This window comes from Aplidium turbinatum, chromosome 1 (assembly GCF_918807975.1).
Source record: "Aplidium turbinatum chromosome 1, kaAplTurb1.1, whole genome shotgun sequence".
Lineage (NCBI taxonomy): Eukaryota > Metazoa > Chordata > Ascidiacea > Aplousobranchia > Polyclinidae > Aplidium > Aplidium turbinatum.
In genome coordinates, this window is record NC_137472.1 from 11,783,460 (window position 1) to 11,806,206 (window position 22,747).

General features: G+C 37.2%; 2 protein-coding genes across 4 annotated transcripts; one reads left to right on the top strand and one right to left on the bottom strand.

The window, feature by feature from the left end:
• Positions 1-1,246: 1,246 nt before the first annotated feature.
• LOC145774270 (cytosolic sulfotransferase 2-like) lies at positions 1,247-7,202 on the top strand. Of its 2 annotated transcripts, none has more exons than XM_082585471.1 (7): positions 1,247-1,455; positions 3,095-3,208; positions 3,550-3,659; positions 3,903-4,044; positions 4,775-4,890; positions 5,294-5,468; positions 6,127-7,202. In XM_082585471.1, exons 1-7 carry the CDS (start codon positions 1,251-1,253, stop codon positions 6,237-6,239), a joined length of 975 nt encoding a protein of 324 aa, XP_082441597.1. In that variant the 5' UTR covers positions 1,247-1,250; the 3' UTR covers positions 6,240-7,202. The 2 variants fall into 2 exon arrangements, with proteins under 2 accessions (XP_082441597.1, XP_082441605.1); XM_082585479.1 differs by having other exon boundaries at positions 1,277-1,390; positions 6,127-7,201.
• A 4-nt stretch (positions 7,203-7,206) lies between these two features.
• Positions 7,207-20,949, bottom strand: LOC145774235 (3-keto-steroid reductase/17-beta-hydroxysteroid dehydrogenase 7-like). Of its 2 annotated transcripts, none has more exons than XM_082585421.1 (8): positions 20,826-20,949; positions 20,169-20,381; positions 19,678-19,773; positions 16,119-16,233; positions 15,417-15,550; positions 10,249-10,335; positions 9,612-9,705; positions 7,207-8,301 (listed from the first exon to the last, which is right to left on the bottom strand). In XM_082585421.1, exons 1-8 carry the CDS (start codon positions 20,870-20,872, stop codon positions 7,987-7,989), a joined length of 1,101 nt encoding a protein of 366 aa, XP_082441547.1. In that variant the 5' UTR covers positions 20,873-20,949; the 3' UTR covers positions 7,207-7,986. The 2 variants fall into 2 exon arrangements, 1 of the variants encoding a protein (XP_082441547.1); XR_014290013.1 differs by having other exon boundaries at positions 8,173-8,301; positions 9,515-9,705.
• Between the last annotated feature and the right edge of the window lie 1,798 nt (positions 20,950-22,747).

Consider the following 22,747-nt stretch of genomic DNA (forward strand, 5'->3'; position numbering starts at 1 on the left):
GTGTGTCATATGACGAGGAGATTGCGAGAAGACCAAGCGGTCATCTGGTCAGCAGCCACCTCAAGATTTTACCAAACTGTTGTAAGTAAACCATAAGACCACGTACGATACCAAATTTAAGAGGCGATTTTTAGCAGTCATTGGACAACCAATTTGAAGATTGATTCTGGAACCCACTGACTACACACCCACACGATTTTACACACATACACACCCACACGATTAAACTTACTAATATTTTCATTTTTTATTCATAAGGTCAGAATCATACGATTCTAATCAATATTTTGGGCATAAATCTTAAAATATAAATCAAATATAGTTATTACTATCTGAAGCCTTTACAAATTGTTTCACCTAACGGATCATCAGAAGGTGTCTGATGATCCCTTAGGTGAAACAATTTGTAAAGGCTTCAGATAGTAATAACTATATTTGATATAATTCGCTCTGCTTTGCCTTTTTGCTTAGCATTAAGCACTTTTTGTAGTATTAATAGTTTTCATTGTTTTAACCTTAAAATATAAATATTTTGGGCATAAACCAAATAATATCAAAAATAATTTTTGCATGCATGGTTGCAGATGATTGCAGCTGCTTCTCATTGCTTCTGTTCATTGCGGCAGAGTTGCCAGAAAAATTAACTTATCTCAAATTTGGACATTTCAGCGAGATCTGAGACAAAAATCAGGAATTGAAGAACTCTCTAGAATCTAGAATATTCTGGGACGTTTCTGTGAAAAGCGAAGCTTGCAAGTAAAGCTTTGAAGTAAGGCTTGCTTAGTAAGCCTTACGTAATCGTCAGGCGTCATACCAAAAAATGCAAATCGTTTCTCCAAGAAACTGGTGGAAAACAGAGTCATAAGCAGTTAAAAATCTATTGTATGTTTTTTTATTTTTTGTTCATGATTAAAAAAAATGGGTCGTGAAAAGTACATTGAAGTGAAGTGAAAAAGAAGCTCATTGAAAAAATTGTGGCTCTGTCATTGGCAAAGCAGCTGTAAGGAACTTCGCTTGGAGTGTTTTGGCAACTTTTTGCTGACGAAAAGAGATTGAGTTTGGCGAGAGTTTGCTTCAACCATTGTGAAATTCATCTGGCAACACTATTTTTTGTTCCCAAATGCCAAGACCAATGCTGGTGGGCTGTGGCCACCTACCTGGTGGCACTTTGCTAAATTGGATTAAAAGTAAAACTATTGATTTGTTATAATTTATAAAAAATTAGGATTTTATACTGTGCAGAAGTTACAATGAATAAGTTTGTGAGTGCTGAAGATCAAGCTGTCATTAATGAAATTGTTGCCACAGAATACCCAGGAAAGTATGTGTTCAAGAATGATACTTTGGATGAACATCGGATTATCACCGGTTTCTCAGTGGACTCTATTAAGTACGCATATGATGAATGGAACGTTAAAAGTATTGACGTAATTCTTGCTTCATATCCTAAAACAGGTAATGACCTTACATTGAGTGATGATGCAAAGATACAACTGCCTACATTAACCAGAGGTGATATCACGGCCGGATTTAGCTGATGGGGGGCCCGGGGCACTTTTAAATCGGCGGTCCCCCGTGCAAGAAATTTTTTCACGCCTACGGCGCGAAAAACCACCTCTAAGTCTACAATAGCATTAATTCAGCATTGCACAGCAATTTGCAGAAACTTTAAAGGTTGAAAGGAAAAAAATAACACAAAATCACATTTTTTCCACGTAGGGGGCCTTCAAAAGTCGGGGGGGCCGGGGAACCTGCACCCTCTGCCCCCCCCTAAATCTGGGCCTGGCTGATATATATAATATATATACTACTTTACCTTTGCATTACTGTTCATACACTTCACCCTTTTAATGCTGGTCAATTCTAATCTTTGACATGTTTTTTTTACATCACATCTTAAAACAAAATGGAATATTATGTATATGGCATTGGAGGACAAATAAATAAATTATTATCTTTGTCTCAAAGAAAACAGTTCATAAACTGTGCAGACACTTCATCAGACCTTAAACATATTACTTGCGGAATACCACAAAGCTCTGTGCTAGGCCCACTACTTTTTATCAACGACTTGCCTTGCTGCACTAAAATGAGTGTTAGACTGTTTGCAGACGAAGCATTTCTTTTTAATTCAGCTAGGACATTAAAAGTTGTATAAGAGGAACTGAACAAAGAAATGCTGCATATCAATGGCCGGATAACAGCAAACAAACTAACTTTAAATTATTATACCGTATTCAAAGTCATCATTCTTACTAGGCCTACTGTAGAAACATCAGACAAAAAGCATTGATTTTCAACTATTTACAAATATATATGATATATATTATATACATGTTAACACAAATGATATCTGTAGGACAACTTTGAAAAAAAAAATCGGAATCAACATTGATAAGAATTTAGATTATAAAATGCACATTGATAACATTTGCCAAAGGCTTTCAAAAATTTCTGGAACTTCTTTCAAAATAAGAAAATATCTAAACAGAAAAGCGTTACTTAGTCTCTATGCAGCAATGGCCCATTCTATGTTACCATTAATTATGGAATCATCAGTTTGAGTTCAGTTTCAAAGCGACAATTGAATCGAATTTTAGTCTTGCAATTAACAGAATTAGAATACAAGCCAGAACATTCAGCAAAAAAACAACCACAGCAGGTCCACTCTATCGGAAGTGTTCATCTATAAACATGAAATTGCAAAAATCATGTTTAAATACAAAAGTGAATAATTTTGGTCTATGTTTACTAGATACTTTCAAACACATAGTGAAATAGATTACCATAGCACAAGATTCTCTTAACAGAACAATTATTTTTGCCAACAGTTGAAACGACGAAATCAAACTCTAGCCTAAAAGTCAAACATCAACTCCTTCGGTAATAAATTAAAATTACACTACCTAAGAACAATGACAAATATGGGAAAATGTCACACGGAGGTGTATATCCCCATGGCCATACCAGTGTACCTACTGCACTGAAGAGGCCGGAAGGCCAAAACGGTGTGCACTGTCTGAACAGTTATGATTAATAATAAATATTATTATATATATCATATAATATACTTGTAAACGCACATAATTCACAGGTACAAATTTTACTGCTGAAATACTTCAAAAAATACTGTTTGACGATGATCAAGCTGCATCTGAACTATTCAAGTCTCTTCCAATGCCCATGTATGTACTGGAAATGGGAGGAGGTAGATATGTGATGTTAGATTTATATATGGTGATTCTACATGAGCATTCTGGTTCTTTATAGAGATTTTAATATATATAACATATATACTATAGCCTAAGTGAACAAATGAGGCTGTCCAGGAATGTTACATGATCAAAAGTCATAAAGTTAGTGTATGCTGTACGTACACTGTGTATTATACAGTGACGTACACTGTGTATTATACAGTGTACACCAGTGTTCTTCAACCGGGAATCCTGTATACACAAGTGTATATCAGATCACAAATGGGGTATGCAACTGAAAAAGTATATATATTATATACGGTACTATATAATAGTATATATATTTCATTTTCAGCTAAAAAGTTTGACTTGCTTGATAGGCTGCCTCTTTCTAGACGGTTGCAAAGCACTCACCTCCCTGGTAATCTCGTCAACGTTGCTAAAATAAAGAAAGCAAATGCAAAGGTAAGATTGGTTTTGTCGAATTATTTACCGTTATATCACTCTTATACGACATGCCCGACAAACAGGCTATCATAGTCCATCATCATCCAAACTTTTTTATCCCCACTAGTGGGCTGGTCAATTTTTTCCTTGCAGTGATTGTCTTCACTCCTATTCTCCATCTCATTCTATCCACGGCATCTTCTTCCTTCAGTCCTCACCGTTCTTTCCATCTATTTATCTATCAACCATTTTCTGTCCCAGATTGTTTACGTCCTGCGGAACCCAAAAGACCAAATGGTATCACATCTGAGATTCATGCAAGACTTCCAATCAAAGGGAGGAGATAGTTTTCGTTCTGCAATCCAAGGCAATTGGAACACGTTCTTTGAGCTTTGTCTTTCAGGTGAATCTTTTAGTTCCAACTAACTGTGGGTGTTATGTTATATTAAGAAATGCACGTGCAAAAGTTTTTCACCATTGCTCTAAGGAGCAAGATAATGTCTCGTTCAAACCATTAGAACAAATACAGTACATACCTAGGTGTTTTTGTCTAATTGCAATTGTGTAAGACAGTTTTCTCCTAACAGCACAAACGGTAAACGCATATTAATCGTGGTTAACGATCGGCTCTCGGGGTTTGCGCTTGAGCAACGCACGTTAAAGACTGTTCTCCATTCAATGGCATCTAATGGATGGAATAATTCCCCAGCAACAACACTTTAACAATCGGAAACTTCCCTCTGTCAATCTCGGTGACCAGACCTGTGCCAGTGAATCAAAGCCTCAACAAATATGCGAAACTGCCAGGATTAAGTTCTCAAAGAAGCTTTCTCAGTCCGAGGATAAAGGTTCAATCTATCTGATTAATATAATCTATCAAGCAAATAACATAATTTTGTGCTGGTGTCATAACTGTACGACGGACCTGGATGAAAAGCCTAATGTCGATAAGAACGCTTAAAAGTTCAAAAGTGCTATCTTGAGGTCCGGCCACAGCAAAAAATCATTATTCACCTTCTCCGGATAGCAATTGAAATTTTTTGTCGGAATTCTAGAATGTTGTGTTATTACAAATATACGTTTATGTACCGTAACTCTAAAAACACCCTTATGTAAAATATATCATTTTTCAGGCACGCTCAGAATGAATATGAAACGAGGAGAGTGGTACCCCCATCACATACTTTCTTGGTACAAGCATTTGGATTACAAAAACGTTTATTTCCTATATTACGAAGATTTGAAAACAGTAAGAATTGTCTTTGCTCAGTGCTAAACTATTTGTATTGACCAACAACCCAGACAGAAAATTAACCGTTTTTTACATTGATTCAACGTCTGCAGACAATGTAAAAAACGGTTGATTTGCTGTGTAGGTACTCGGTGGATAAGTAATTTAAGAAGTTGAGATGCGCTACCGGCATCTCTGGGTTTGAAGTCTGATTCAATTTTCATCCATAAGCTTACGGGTGACATCAGAATAATCATGGCCATAATATTCACATAACTAAGTTACAAATACTTGTGCATGACTTCCCGTTGGGAACTAAGTTAAAATGCATGGTTGCAAACGAAGAAAAATATAAGCAATAATTTGTCGTTCTGTCAACGCCAAAACGGTTGAGTCTTTCAATTAGACTTTTCTTGCACAGGACTTGGCAAAAGAAATTCGACTTCTTTGCCAATTCCTCGATGTTCCAAAAACAAATGATCAAATCCTTGAGATCGCTCGATCTTGCAGATTTGAAAACATGAAGAAAACTGTCCAAACAGACGATCAGCGAAATAAAGACAGATCGGACGTCGTTCTCGCAAGCATGCATGAAGGTATTCCACGCTGCTCACTATTGAAAAAGTTGCTACTAATGTAGCTTGCATGAGCCTGATGTGTGTAGCGATACGTATGTTGGTCTTAGCCGATCAGAAGATTGCGCGACGCTGGTTCAATCTATGTGTGCGATTATGTAGCAAATTAGGCGACAGCTTTTTTTAAGTAGAAACTATTGCATGCGGCGGATGTTGGCACAATCCTCTGTGTCTGCAATTACATAGACTACTATTCTTTTAATAAGTGGAATCTGGTTTAGCTTATATAGAGCAGCTACAAAAATAATGATAAAATTGAAACTACTGGGAATAATATAGAAAACTTCTAACGCCCCGTCTTGATAACAGCGTGCGGTAGTTAAAACTAAAACTTAACGCAAATAACGTTCGAACGAATGCTGAAAAGTTTGAGTGTTCATCAGAAATATCGTTTCTAGCAATACGGCAGTTGCGACGTCCATCTGATAAATGCGGAAGCAGAAACATACAAGTTGTTTTCTTGCCTCACTGACTGAATAGTGAATACCGCATCAAAATGAACATTTAATATTTTTAGCCTGCAGCTTATTTCAATTTGGAGTAACGGAACATTTCTTTTTCATGTTTTAAAATGGAATTGTCTAGTCACTCTAATGTACAGTATTTGCTTTTAAAACAGGCACCGTTGGCACATGGAAGAATTATTTCACAGTTAGCCAGTCTGAGCGCCTCGACAGCATCATCGATGAAAAACTTCAGGCCACAGGGATAAAATTTAAGTACAAGTTGTAAAAATCTTTGCCTTCCTCTCATAGCCAAATTCAAGCCTTTATTTTATTGTCTACTTTGCGTGATTCCTGAACCTCGTTAATATTCTCTACTCCGATGTATACGCCAGTGTCCCAGTATAAACATGGATTTAACCATTTTACGATCGCAATTTTTTTATGTATTTTAGGCTATCCTATTTAACAATTTACCATATCAGTTGATGTAATCTACCTGGTTCATATCTGCCTGCACACGCGACCACATGTGTAACTTTTTACCACAGCTTAAGCTGATCCACCTTATTTAACCGTGACCATACGTACGTATGCTGGTTGCTTGTGAAAGGCTGTGCCCGCTGTTCGCTCTATTTCATCGTTTGTTTTAGATCAACAGTTGATCCATTACCCCATTCGGATACGAGTGAAAAGAAAATAACCTCTCAACAACACAAAGTGCAAAATTATTAACTGCACTAACAGTTGGCCTCTGTCTACAGTTGATACCTTTTAGGAGATTTCTTCAAAGAAATGAAGTTTTAAAATCATGTAATTTTCACTTAATTTGTTGATTTGTACTACACATTGTTTTCTATCATGGGCCAATCCGATATAGCCTATGTTTGCTTCTTCCTACTTCTTAGAATACGAGTAGGCTAATATTGTGCAATTTTGCTCTCATTATGATAATCATATGTGATAACAGATTTTTACTCATAGCAGCCAAGTATTCAAAGCTATTTTTTTAATCATTGTAATACCGTTTTGACTGATTTGGTCACTGTCTGCGTTTTATTCCGCTTTTCAAAGTTAGCTAGTGATTCACCAGTCTTTATTACAAGATATCCGTTGGATGCAAATGTATTCATGCTTTTCTCCCAGCAGTCAAGATTACAGTTATAGAGCTTCCAAGTCCGTCTGAGGTACATCATTTACAGAGCATGTGTGCGTGTTAAAATCATAGTAGCCTAAATAATAAAATCATATCTGAAGACGTCCGACTGCATATTAGGTCCTGGCATGTTGCTATTAACAGATAGGTATAGTTTGTGATTTGGATAATAATCCAAAATAGCGATTGTCTGCCATGTGACTTATATGAAACACAGTCTGTGGTCGCCTATACACCAACACACACATAGGTAAGAATACAATTAATACAGGATAGCTACCACAAACAGACAGGGTCAAGGTAAGCAGCACCGCACATTGGAAAGGGCAGCAATATATTCCCAATTAATTCATTCTTATTTTTGAAGCGATAAAACATAGCTCCTGCTGATGAAATGTACAAGATGGTCAATTTACAATCCGAGACGATTGTCGACGTAAGAGCACAATACGCATATTACAAACGAAAAAACAAGCACAGTGAATTATTTCAACGACTAATTCGAAGTTTGACGGCACTGGAAAAAGTAGCACGAACGAAGTGATGGGCAAGTCAAATGCAGCCATTGAAACTGAAGAGGTTCATGACCAAGACTAAGCGCAAACGCAGTCGAAAAACAGTTTCGCGTATAAATGATCAGCGAGGTTATATTAGTGTTAAAATTTGCAACCACTTCAAGAAAATTGGTATACGTTTGTAAATTAATACAAACCTAAAAGCTACATTTCAGATTTTTAAAGATTCAAACAATACTTAGGTGTTAAAATCGGTGCAAGGGCCGAATTGTTTGTTTCAATTATGTTGGTAACATAAAAATGTGGTGGCAATCTTTGCGCTCAGCTTAACCACATCGATCAGTACCGCGGTAATTGACATTGTGCTAGCTTTGATTGCAGTTGCTTTTGGTCCTTTTTTTCCCGAAAAATTTGCACAAAACACAAGTATTCCCTCCTTCGGCCGAGATGCATCTTTTGACAACCACGCGCTCTGCAAGTTGGGCGATGCTCTCGAACACCGCCTCGGAATCTTCGCATTCTATGCACTCAGTCTTTATGTAGTTCTTGTGGTTAAAAGTTGTGCAACTGCAGTATCGGCAATCTGGCTCCATATCTTTTGGGTTTTGCAACACACACCAAACCAAGGCTTTGGAAGCGTTGTAAGGTGTTAGTGTAAGTTTTGGTAACATAAAACGAGCCTAGAAAACAAAGTAATGTGTTGTTTAGCACAAACTTCTAATCACATAATTACACTTTAAAGGAGCTTATATTGTAGTGTTTTACAATTTTAGGTTCGTACAACTACATTGCTTTTGGGAATACTGAAGTTCAGACAAAGGCCGCTAGCAAAATTGCGGGCCAGGCCCGAAGACTTCTGGGCCGATGTAGGGGAGGGTGGGGTAAGATGAGCACCTTTTTGCTTAAGTCGCTTTTACAAAAGAACGGTTTGTTTTGGAAAATTTTAATTGGGTGAACTTAAAGCACTAGTGAATCAGCTACATTTTAGATTGAGTTTTATCACCTTGCGATTTTTATATTTTTTTATATTGATACTTATTCGCGTGTTGCTCAACTTACCCCGGCATGAATTGTATGGGGTAAATTGAGCAATGACCTGGGGTAAGTTGAGCAATTCGATTAAGTTGAAGCATTCCCCGGTCAGTTTGTTTGTATAATTGCGAGGCATTATGCTTCACAACACTGTTTTTTTATCCAATACAAACCTAAAAAGACACAAATTCAACAGTTCAAACATTAAATAAGCTAAGGCTATTTCTTTTGGGGTAAATTGAGCAACTGCTCCAACATACAGGACTTCAACTAGCATTGCACACTTTACCCCATCCTGATTTTTGTGACAAAATTACAAATATTTAAAAAACTACAAGACTAACCAACCTGAACGTTTTATTAAATATCCTCACACTTTATGCTTACCAATACAAAAAAAACAGATTTGATTTACATAGTGTAACAATAAAGTTATTCAGTTTTTGGCAAAAAAACAAAAATTTCGAATTTTCGACATAAGCAATATAATCTGATATAATTGCGTGCCATTGTAAAATGCAATTCTCAGTGGACATAACAAATACATTGAATGAAGTGGCATTATGAGTGATACATCCAGAATAATAATAAAAAAATTCCGCCGACTCGTTTTTCCAAAAACAGGGGTTGCTCATCTTACCCCATTGCACACTTTACCCCAGTCTCCCCTAAACAAGTTAGGAACCCCTATTATGTAGTTGGCTATCTAAGAAATCAAACATTAGCCCTACAACAAGTCACCAATACAAGCATACTTGCATCAGTCAACACCGGAACATAATCTTCTTGTAAATTTCAGAACCTTTTACTGTCAAATAGGATATATGGTTAGGTTAAATCGTCATATATAACGTTCCATACCAATTACGTGATCCACATCAGGATATTTGAAAAGCTCTCCTACTAATCCTTAGTAACATAGCTTCAGGTCTAATCAATTTCGCCATGAACAACCTACCAGACGAAATATGGGAAGTAGAATGTACCAAAGCCATCCAGGCAATATCGGTCCGGTTATGTTGGTCATCGCTGTTCCAGGATCTGCCACGTGACTGTGACAGAAGATATGAAAGTTAGAAAAAGCAAACAATTGTGACTGCAATGTTTGAATGATGACATGTTAAAAGTGTCTACAGGATATTTTGTCATCATTTTAACCAACATCCACAGAAGGACTGAGGTGGAAAATAAGAGCCAAGAGAATCGCAGCAAGAAAAGAATCGGCCACCCCCACTAGTGGGGACAAAACCGAACTTTTATGATGATAATATATATCATACCGTTGTTTTTTTTGCGTTGTACTCATATTTTGTTGATATATTTGACAATTTTACAAAAAACAACGCAAATATGTCGAAAAACACCTCGATGGAGTCACAGATCAAACAATTTACTGCTTCAGCTAACGTTACATTTCAGCCAGCAAATCAATTGTTTTGTTTACAATGATTCAACGTCTCCAGACTGTATTGCTGTCTGGGTTGCTATTCTTAGTTCGGTGAGCTGGATAGGTAGAGACTAGAGAGTAAGTCTAAACAACATTGTTATTCTGAATACCAATACATGTTCTCCCATGAGAGCTGAAGCGTGCACACCTGAATATCCCTTCAGAGTTAAACTTCCTATTTATTTCCACGCTGAGTTGCTCCAATACATATTTAGAACAGCTGTACGGCCTGGAACTGAAAAAAAAACACAGAGAAAAGCACTAAGCGTGATATGATGATTTTATTGGAATTGGTTGAAATCACCTATCATGACACAAGGTAAATATCGAAGGTTCTTTGCTTGTACTGTATTGTGCGCCAAAAACACAACAATACCATAAAAATGTGATTAACTGGCCCCATCTAGCCATGTTTGGTCAGAAGGTACAACCCCTACTTATGCCACCGTTTTTTCTTCCTTCGGCAATTAGAAAAGTCACCGTTTGTACAGTAGAATCGTAAGTGCACTAACACATCCCAGGACATGTTGAAAATAACATCTTTCTAACTGTTGCATGGGCGCCGATCCCTATAGGACAGTGGGGACATGTCCCCACCATCTTTTTACATGTCCCGCCATCTTTTTACATTATTTTTATAACGTAAAGGTTTCTGGGAAATTCAAGCACCTGTAGCCAACCTGAATCTTTATTCTGAAGAGTCTTTGCCTCAGGCTGCATCAAAACTGAAACCAATTTGTCCAACAAGATGGCTCACACGTGCATCTGCTGTAAAAGCAGTTCTGGATAAAATTATAAGTCAGTATTGGAAGCTTTGGAAGTAGCCGTGAGTCAATTTGATTCAAATGTAGCAACAAGTGCTAGTTGGCTTTTGAAATATTTGTCTCATGGGTCAAGTGTGCTTGGGTAATTAGCGGCATTGTCTGCATTCAGTGTCTGGAACGTTTTAACAAAGCCTTGCAAGGTTGCACGGTGACTGTGGCTGGCATGCTTGAAGGTGCTAAACTCCGCCATCTACGCAGTGAAGAAGAATTTCATCGTGTCTTTGTAAATGCTGAAGGGCTTGAGTCATTGAATCTGTCACATCCCAAAAAGATCTCAAATCGTCTTCAACATGGCCATGGTCAACCTCCTCAACTTCAAACACCAGAGACGAAATATCGGTCAGAGTATTTTGCAGACATTGACAGCGGCAAGAAAAATCTTACTGACTATTTCAATTCGACCGATCTTGAGCACTACAAGATTCTACAAGAGGCACTCTTTAGTGGAAAGCTACAATTGCATGTGGTAGATAATTATCCTGAGTTCTGTGACACAGAGTCCCTTGCAGAAGAATTATATGCTTCTTTCGAAAGCAGTACCGGTACAATAGAAAGTCGGTGGAAGATTTTCGAATGATATTTAAGAAGATACCATCCGCTGATCTGCAAATGTTTCCGTAAATGGAACTTTCTGTGCGACTTAATTTTGCTCATTTCACCAGCCAGCTCGTGTTCAGCTGAACGGTTAGTTTCAACTTTGCGACGTGTTAAAACTTGGTTACGATCTACCATGACACAGAAACAGCTAAATCATGTAATGGTCTGCCATGTGCACAACACAGTTTTGAATTGGATCAACCTCCATGACCTCTCCAAAGACTTCTTTTTAAATTCGCCGGAAACTAGTTGTCGAGTGTTTGGACATCTGCTGTCCAATGCTGACACGGACAATTAAAATATATATACATTAGGGTGTGGCTGGTGCCCTTATGTTATTCAAATCAGCTCTTCTTTTAGCATACTCTGTGGATGGGTGATACAAACTCACCTGCGAATTTTTAGCTGATTTCGACAACATGTAGGTATAGCACATGGGATTTAAAGATTGCGTAATCACGCAGCACCGAAAATAGTCAAAAATCGCTTGTTTTTTTTAAATTTTTCCATAATACACGCATATTTTCAACTATAAAATGTATTATTGGCCTATGTCAAATAGGGTGGTCCATAGTTGTACACTAAAAAAAATTATTTTGGAAAATTGTTGGTCTGACCCTGCCAAAACGTTCTTTTTGGCTAAAAAACACCATGTGCAAAATTTCATTGATATTCATTAATGTTTAGAGGTGGCTCAATGGATCCGAAATTCCACCCAGATGAGGTATAGAACACATAAGCACTTCCATAGTTGCTCTCTGCCCAACGCTCGTATGCCTGGACCCCCCCCCCCCCCCTTTATTGTGTTCCTTAACAGTGGATATTAGCTGCTCAATGCTCATCGGCAGGGGTGTCATGATGACAAATATCACTTGTTGTTGCCCAGTAAGGTCTGCTTCAGGATGTTAGAAAACTTTTTACGGTGGTCAGCAACAACTCTCAATGCAAACTGCAGGTGCTCCTCATCCTTCGTGAGAGGGCTAGAGAAATCCTTAACTAAGGCAACGCCACGTTCAACGTGGTCATTGGTGATAGCCAATGTGCTGATGAAGCTTTTTGCAGTAATGAAGCTAGGCTGTGATCCTTCCACTGAGCTGCCGGATATTCAAGGAAACCAACCAAAAGACCCAAGTTCTTGAAAAGAAGTGTTGAGTACCTCATCGTAAAGTCGATTAACAGTCTTCTCTTGAATGAGTCTTAAGTCGATGGTTGCATGCTTAAATGACTCTTCTTCCGCTTTTTTCTCTTTCTTAGCCACAACCATCTTGCCCAAGCCATTGTCCAAAACGTTATCAAACAACACCAAGCCAACCAACTGCTCAGAAAGGAACCACAGTTGGGTTGAAATCTTTTTCACTGTAGCGTTGGATATGTCAGCACTAATCATTCGATATAATACTTCTGCAATTGCTTCAGCAGCTTTAGGTCCTTTCTTGGGGCCTGCCCTTTACAACAATACTTGCTGTTGCTCATGCTTCAACGTAGATGTGGGAAAAGAATATGCAGAGTTCCTGCGATCCTCGATGCTGGCGTGCTGTCAATTTAAACTGTGAAAGAATAATCCAAACTTTGAAAGTGTAGATCACTTTTGCCATCCATTGGTGCATGGCTCCGGGAGCTACAAAGTGGATGCCTTGAGGAGGGACAGCTCAAAGAAAAATAATGGCCAGCTCCAGTAGTTCTATGTAGTCATCTCTTGGCTGAGTGACTTTTACAGCCGTCTCCAAGACCTTCACCATCTCATTGTGGATGTCAACTACAGCATTGGCTGTATAGTGTATAATCATCAGTTGACAAGTCTTCAAATGCAGTCTGGTCAATAAACTGCCATCTTGCTTTGAAGCGCTTGAACAAGAGAACATCAGTCGCTGATAAAGTCCCCATGGATTCAGAAAAGGCTAAAGCAGCAATCAGAAGCATCCAGAGGACCAAATTATACTTTATTTAATCGCTGTAGAACAAACTGGGATAGTATAACAAATCAGGATTTTGTGGAATTGAATGTCTTCAATTGGAAAGATGTTAATAATGAAGAGTTTTTATACGACTGTAAAGCACAACCAATTGAAACAGCTACCTCTATGATGGCTGCGAATAAGAGATTTCGGTGCAGGGATGACTACAGAGAGATGTTGCATCTTTCATTGATATACGCTGGCTCAAACTTAGTGGAACTTGATAATTACACGATGCTGAAGCCTGGTGCACTCTATCAGGCACGGTGGATGTTTACTTGTCAAATTGCAGTTGATGCACCTTACAATGACCTGGAAACTAATAAGTAAATTTTTCGCATATAAAGATGTTGATGAAGAAATTTCCACTATCGCAATTGCATCATTTGCAAAGCATCACTGGTACCTTACAGAAGATTTGATACAAGTTTCCCTGTTTAGTTCAAAGGTTAACTTGTCCTCAAGGGAAAAATTGCAACAAAACTTTAAGAACTTTGATAAAGGTACAAAATTCATCAACTGAATTGGTTTCGCTGCTGAAAAAGGTTATGGAAAACCCCAGTTTCTCAAGGAGGTATCATCGTCATCTTCTTTAGATCAATTTGTCGGCGCTGCTTCACGGATGTTTTTTGGTTTGTTTAAAATTGGTACAGCATTCCTTGAACTACTCTTTGAAAGTTGGAACTCACCGGCTGCATAGCCGAGTGGTGAGAGCCCTGGAACGGCAATCGAATGGGCGCCAGTTCGACACCACTCAAGAGCATGCGGCTGTGTCTTTGGCAGGACACTTAAAGGCATGCCTGAAGGTGGACATTAAGATTGGCTTCCTTGCCTTCCCGTCCACTTAATCTAAATCTTCAACCACCGGGTGTAAGGCTGGATACGACAAAGTATAAAAACTATTATCAACAGTGAATGTTTCAAATGATACTGTAGAAAGAGGAGTGAAGCTTGCTTCTGATTTCTTCTTACATCACTCCAAAACTGAAGAAAAGTATCAGAACATTCTCCAAGTTGTTGAAAACGATCAAAAGGTTCTTCCTAACCAGCGTGAACGTTCCTCTGGGGGATAGTTTAAAAACCTGGTTTCTGTATTATTATATACATCATAAACATTGTTGCTATGCTAATGTGTAGGCTATTATACTTAATATTGGTTTTAACTGTGTTTGTGTAGTACTGTGTCTGTGTGAAATAAAAAAATTTCAAAAATCAAAGTTTATAGTTACTTTGACGAAAAAAAAAATACCAAAAATTGATGGAAATAAGGAAAAAAAGCAAATAAATTATCACAATAATTCCCAAATATTATAATGCAAACAATACTTACTTTGACATAGGCCAATGATACATTTTATAGTTGAAAATATGCTTGTATTATTGAAAAATGCTAAAAAACCAGCGATTTTTGACTATTTTTGGTGCCGTGTGATTGCGTAATCTTTAAATCCCGTGTGCTATACCTACATGTTGTTGAAATCAGCTGAAATTTTGCTGGTGAGTTTGTATCACCCATCCACAGAGTATACCAAAAGAAGAGCTGTTTTAGTAAAGTATTTAATTTTTGCTAGGCACCAGCCACACCCTAATATACATCGCATTAGACTTGAACCAACTGTATTTGCTTGTTTGTCAGAACAGACCCCCGTTCTTTCTAGCTCGCTTCGCTCGTCGCCCCTTCCTACCTTTCCTAGTAAATGTCCCCACCAATTTTACAGAGCGATCGGCGCCCATGTACTGTTGTCTTACTTATCCAACGCTTACACATTTTCTCCCAGATAAATAGACTACATTTCATCCACCATCTTCAAGCACACTGGCTGGCTGGCTGTGATCACAAGGAAAATTATGCGAAGAAAAAGCTACTTCGAATCCCAATTCGACAATTTTCAAAACAATTGATAGAGCAGTGGAAATCATTTTTCAAAAACTACTTTTACCTGTTGAGGCAAGCAACATCGTCTGGATCATAGGCATCCTTGCACGCATTCGTTGACGTGGTCCAAATGATTTGTGCGTAATCTGTATCTGAACTGTAATTGCCTCGTGTCAGCAAAGGAATCATTTGGTGGAACTATAAAGCAAAAAAACAACCCGCGCGCATCAGCGAAGCACGAAAAAAACCCAAAGGACATCGTTGCAAAAATGGATTTTAACACAGATGCTTTGTGTTTAGTGACTTGTATGTACATGGTGTAGAAAAAGTCGCGACAGATACGTGTTTGCTGCTTAATATCGCTTTCTACAATGCGGTGCTGTGCATTACAAATATCGAAAGTAAAATAATTTCGTTAATACAGAAACAATATGAACCAAAATTATATACAATGATTATATTATTGTTAAAACGTTTGCAAAATTGCAAAGCAATACACTACTTTTTAAGCTTGATGTCGCTTGCAAGTGTATATAATAATCAAACGAAAGTGTTATTGTAGTTTCGTGCCTATTATAATAGCAGACATATTGCAAAAATAAAACTGTATTAAAGAGTGACACCACACTAAATTGGCAAATTCGAGTTTATCAGAGCTTTCGCCACTTCCATCATACAATGCACTACATTAAATGATGCAGTGATATGAGGTGTAGTAAGTACCAATGGTACCATACTCATAATTACTCACTTAATCAACACTTACAAGTACAAAATGACCGAGGACGTTTGTTGCAAACACATTGTTGACGCCTTCCTGGTTAATGATATGATCGGTTTTAAACATCCCACATCCTGTACGAAACATATCCAAACCTTTGCTGAAAAAATTTATTTTATAAGAATATTACACCTGATCGTTGCAGTAACTGTATTATATGAAAGTTACTCACATTAAGCTCAGGTAGTTATCTAAACCAGCGTGGTTCAACTACAGGCCCGCGGGCCAAACTTGGCCCGCTAGCTCCGTTTTATTGGCCCGCGAACTGATGGTCAGCTTTGCTTTAATCTAGCAATATCACTTCAATTTTTGTTTCTTTGCTATTGTAATTGACAAAAAAATTTTGTGAACGATCCTTTGTGATGCATGACAATACGAGTTTGTTCAAAAAATTTTCCCATGCGCGTGAGAGTTAGTACACAGCCCCCAGAGCTTCAACTCCAATTATGTGAACTTCAGAACGATCCGTTTTTGCTGTTAAAGAAAATGGAAAATCCTACAAGCTTTTGGAAGTTAGTGTCAAAGGAGAAGTTTCTCCTTTTAAAAGATGCTGTTCTGAACCTGTAGGCCACTCGATGTTTGGAAGTACGTACATTTGCGAATGTACGTTTTCGGCAATGAACAATATTAAAACCAAAAATCGAGATCAACTTGGAAACGAGGCTCTTTACGCTTGCGTTCGCATGGAACTACGATTCCACAGAACTACCATCCATTCCACAGAACTACCGTTCGCATGGAACTACGATTCCATGGAACTACCATCCACAAGAAAGCTAAAACCTCAATTGCTAAGGTAACAGGGATCAGTTGTCAGTAGATGTTACAGAAAATATACTTCGCACTTATTCAGTGCATCTTCAGTTCTGAACAAACATTTCAGAACTGAAGATGCACTGAATAAGTGCGAAATATATTTTCTGTAACATCTACTGACAACTGATGCCTGTTACCTTAGCAATTGAGGTTTTAGCTTTCTAGATATGGAACAGGGATCGTTTCAGAATAAGACTAGGTCAGAAAGCGAGGCAGACTCCGACGCAGATCAGCATCAGCCTAGAGCAGTTAGCTACAATCCACAAGAAACTACGATTCTTGTGGATACCAACGCTATTGTATAAATCTAAAGTTGATAAAGTTAAAGATGATCCCTCTTTTAGGGTGAAACAAGCTGTAGAGATTTTAAAAAGTAGTTACTATATGCCATAGGCCAGTGGTTCCCAACTCGTTTTTAAGGCGACCCATTTAAAAAAAAAATTCAGTTCGGTAAAATCTTGCGACCCAAGCAAATTGTCGTAATATTTTAAAAGCCATACAAGATTGTGTTGCAAACAAACAGCACTACAAAAGCAGTAACTTTTTCCGAAAATAATATGTTTATCAAATCACTATTGAGATAGCTGTGCTGGCTTGCTGTTAGTGAGTTTTTGAAATCGAGGCGTTATTCTTCCAGCCGGTTTCGCTGTTCAGTTTTCAATACACACATGGCGCTAAATCCAATCTTACAAAGCCAAGTTGTTGCAAATGGAATCTGTTTTTGAATCCCTAATTGTGAAACTGTGGGATACACTTCGTACATGGAAGCTCAAAAGCGGATGTTTTCAGAATCTTTGGGGTATTTGTCCTTGAAGGACGCAAAAGAAATATGGTTTGCTACTTCTGTCGTTATGTCCATAAACTGTTCTGCAACACGGGTGGAAAGTTGAGGCAGATCTTTTCCAACAAATGGATCAATTATCCAATCATTTTGGTTATCAAGTGTTAGAGATTCTCCATAGTAGTGCACAAACTTTTTGGCAAACTGTTCCAGGTTTCTAATTATCGTTTGCTTAATATCAACTTCATTGCCACAGATATATTGCGTTAGCTGGGGAAATATATTGTACTCATCTCTGGTGACATAAATTTTCCTGAATATGAGTTTTTTGTGATAAGCAGAAACTTTTGCGGCATGATCAATCACCGTAAAACTGTTGCCTTGCATGTATAAATTTAGACAATTCAGAGAGTCAAATATATCGGCAAGGTAAGCAACTTTTGTCTTGAAATCTTCTTGCAAAAACATCTCGGCTAATCTCACACAGTTCGGTTGCCTCAGGAAAATAGCAATCTCCTCTCGCATATCACAAACTCGCTTCAGGATACGACCTCGTGAGAACTACCGCACTTCTATGTGCAACAGCAATGCTTCATAATAATAATCAGAATCCACAAAGACGAAAACAAATGCCGATTTAGTGGACTTGTTTTGATGAAGTTTACACACTTCACATCATTCAACACTTCGTGCAGCTCTTGAGATAGCTTTTTTGCAGCAAAGGCCTCTCTGTGGAGAAAGCAATAAGTTCATACAGCACTTGGGGCTTTGTCTTTGATGCGTTTTACCACACCAGACTATGCGTGGTCCAACGTGTGGAAAACTTTGTCATAGTTTGTCCGACATAGCGTTCGTGACATATAGTGCACGTTACAATATATATCCCGTAACTTTGTCAAGTTAATTTATGTTTGAGACTGAAATTTTTGTTGGGTTTACATTTAATAGTAATAATAACAATAATAAAAGCGAAAATTGTTAAAACTTCTTGCACTACGATCATGCTACAAAGCTTTCCCATGTCTCGACATGAAACGCTTCATGACTTGTGTTTATATTTTCCAGTTTTGTGATCGATCTCATCACGTTTTAAATTTTTTTTATTGTTATTTTTTTCGCCCAAGGTACAATATGCCTGAAAAACAAGCGACCCAAAAAAATTATCAGGCGACCCAACCTTGGGTCGCGACCCATGAGTTGGGAACCACTGCCATAGGCTATGTATAATTTCCAGCAGTAAGCCTATGAATCGCTATTTAAAAACATTGGCCTGCAAGATAAGAAAAAAAAAGTTTTTGGCCCGCGATGAAAAGAAGTTGGACCACGCTGATCTAAACAATAATTATTTGAGTTAACATGAAAATCCCTTTTTATCAGCATTGGTCGGAAAAACAACATCTTTTCTGGAACTAAGAAAGTATAATATGTATATATATTTAAAATTTGCTGGGTTCTAACATGCAAAAGCTTTGAATCAGCGACGTTGGCAGTTTCAAGTTTGGAAAGCTGTTTAGCTTTAGGTGCAACTATTTCATATCATTCCTATATTATCCATCAAACTTCATTGAAATTATAGCTAGCTGTCTGTAAACTAGAAACAATCACACGTGGGACAGTTACGTAATTTGATAATTTTGTTCATAGTGCAGGGTAAGAATACTAACGGTTACTGTAATACCAGCAGTGCACCATGCAAAGCTGTTTCACAGGTAATAGCTCTACATGTAACATTAACAAGGGCAAAATCATTTATATGGAATTCATTCATTTCAACTCTGAGTGAGAAACAAGCAGGAAACGTTTTTGTGTCATTTTGCAAAACCTTGGCTAACCGGACACCTGGTTAAGTTATGATAATTGGAGAGGCAAATATCAAACACAATTAATGTCTCACATGCAATTCTCTAATTACTTTTTATTGGTATCAACATAAATATATATACTTACAGTGTGAAAAATAATGTCTTCATAATATACTTCCAATTCAAACTGCTGACAGGCATTATGCCAGCGTTAAAATACATACAATCTAACTTTGGAAACCTGCAAAATTGTTATTTATGTTTCAAAGTCATAAATTGTAACCAAAATGTATATAATATAAATAGATTTGTCTTGAAACCAATAATTGAACTAGCACATCTTGTTGCACTACGCGCTTTATTACTTAGCAACGGTCGCATCTTATTTCCGGTACAGGTAAAAAATCATAAAACTAACTTGAATTATCTAACAAAATTTACTCAGCAAAAAGATAAACTTGAGTTTATACACAAACATAAAAATTTTACTTGACGATAACAAACCACGCAGTAAAAGCATTTTAGAAAAAGGTTGAACAATTCTAACGAATCAACATCAAATCAGTTCGTGGTTGGTGCAAATCATGCTTCAGTTATCAAAAACAATGAAGTCTTAGTTTGTTAAAAATGACTTACAAAGGCTTGATATCCATGCAAGCCCTCAGAACATCTTTTATACTTCCAACATCCATCCTTACAAGGTAAATTTTAACAGAATCATGAATTGTTTCTAAAGCCTCCTTTAAACTCTCTCCTTTCTCCATATTCCGACAAGTGATACATAAGTGCACCTGGTGAGTTTTTTCAAGTTGTGATACAACTTGCTCAACAAGAGATAGACCAATGCCACTAGAAGAAAACAAAATATATAAATTAAATTATTACCAAAACTAAAATGGCCAAGTCATGCGCTGCCTAAGGTTTCATGTTAGGTGCAATCGTCAGGCACTTCATAACAAAGTAATTGCAAATTATTTCGCATCTTAATGCAAATCTTAAAAATGCAAAACCAATATTATATATTATTGGTGGTAACCACATGGAATATATATTATATGATATATATACCAAATGATAGTGCTTCCTCTGAAATACATGTGGTTATTCTGGCCAAGTCTACAAAGCCTGTTCCTGCTAAATAGCCTACTTTCATGAGCATGACGGTAGGCTATATATATATATATATAATATATATATAAATGATTATATCTTCAATCTCAACCTACAACTTTGAAACTTTTCTAGTATTATACAGTAACATTAAATATTGTGTTAGGTGAAATTAATACTTACCTTGTCACACCAGTCATTAAAATAAACTTTGGAGGTAGTCTCATCATTAAGCACAGTGTGAAAATAAAAAATTAAAAAGGCAACTAAAAGTCTTAGTGCTTTTTGTTCATATTTGCAAAGCTCTAAAAATGTAAAATAGACAGTTTAATGCAGAATAAATATATAAGTCATCACATCAACCCATTTATTGTATGAGCACTGAGCATATGAAACACTGTGGTGATTTAACATTTTTCTGATTGCATGAAACAAAAACAAAGTGAATTACCAGTTCAACTTTCAAATGTAAAGCATGGAAAGACACAACATAAAAAACATCCAATGAAGATAAATGTGACCGTGTTTGCCGAACGATGCATTACATTTTTGCTCTCAACAAGTTAGTATGGTTTTTGCTCTCAAGAAGTAACTTTTTACAGCCACCAAACTATAGATGAAGTCATCTATGACCAAACTAACTTGTTGAGAGCAAAAATGTAATGCGTCGTTCAGCAAACACGGTCACATCCTCTTACGACGAACGGAAACTTACCCAAAGAAATTCTCAAATTCCAGCAAATTAAAAATACTCTAACTTTATTACTTATATTTGATAAGACGTAAAAAAGCTACTCGAATTAAAAATTGACCACAAAAATGCAGCAGCCTAACGATTGAGCTCACTTTAGGTCAAATTTAGTTTAAAAAAAAAAGCGCTTTGGGATAGTATCGAACTCATTCACTCGCGAACACCAGCCCGAGAAAAAACCGCACGCGTCACGGACTTAGTTGAATAAAGTTGTTGAATTTAGAACTTATATAGGCACTTTTTTCTTCTCCTGTCGTCTTTTGCTTTGAAAGAAAAAAAGAATACGTCATGACCGGTCAAATAGTGTTTCAGATTCAAAGACCGGAGCCGGTCAAATAGCCACTGCCTTTAATTAATAATAAGTGGAAATATTAAATCACTTTAATTTAATCCAATAAATTAAAAAATGGCGTGACAGACTAATAGAAAATATATATATACTAGATCGGTATATGGCAGACATGTACAACATGCTTTCAGTAAAAAATCAAAATGTTTTTTTTTCAGTGTAGGTTACAAGCAACTGAAAAATAAGTTACGGTACCATAATAAAGATATAACGGAGCTGGTATACAAGTCCTCACCCTTGGTAACTCATGACAAAGACAGGACTCGACCAAACATATAGGGTGAAACTACTTTACCTTTGCTTTACTGTTCACACACTTCAATCCACATGTTTTGGTCAATTCCTCTTTGTCATGAGTTACCAGGGGGGGGGGACTTGTATACCAGCTCCGATATAACTTACCGGTGTCGTACTTATATAACTTACCGGTGTCGTACTTTACAAATATTGATAATTATTATGTTAGCCTACAAAATTGCCATGCAAGTCATAGTATAGGTTGCACACAATCCGCCATATATAGACCTTGAAAATACACTGCTGAGAAGTATTCTTAGTGTAGTTGTTTTCTTTGTACATCTTGCATTGTTTTTGAATCTTCGCCGAGTCTGGGACCTCTGATATTATACCAGTCATCTAAATCCTTTTTCTCAATTGTTTCTTCAAAGATTTCTTCCAGGCTTTTTTCTGGTTTCTTTTCTGTACCAAATTTTGCTGATGCTTTTTCCAGTTCTAAACTGTTACCATGTCTCCGTTTTATGTCATAACGAATTTGTGTGAACTCTTTCAGTCCCATCACTCCAATGAACAGAAAAGACAAAAATGCAGTGCCATATGCAAACTGCTTACTTGTGAATATTCGTTTAGCAGAATAATATGCACGGCTAATTGATTGCATAACCAGCTACCGTACACTTTTAAAGTTCTTCTACAAAGAAAAATGCAAAAAAATTATTGGCCCAAAACTGTTACCTACAATTACATCATGACATATTAAACATATGA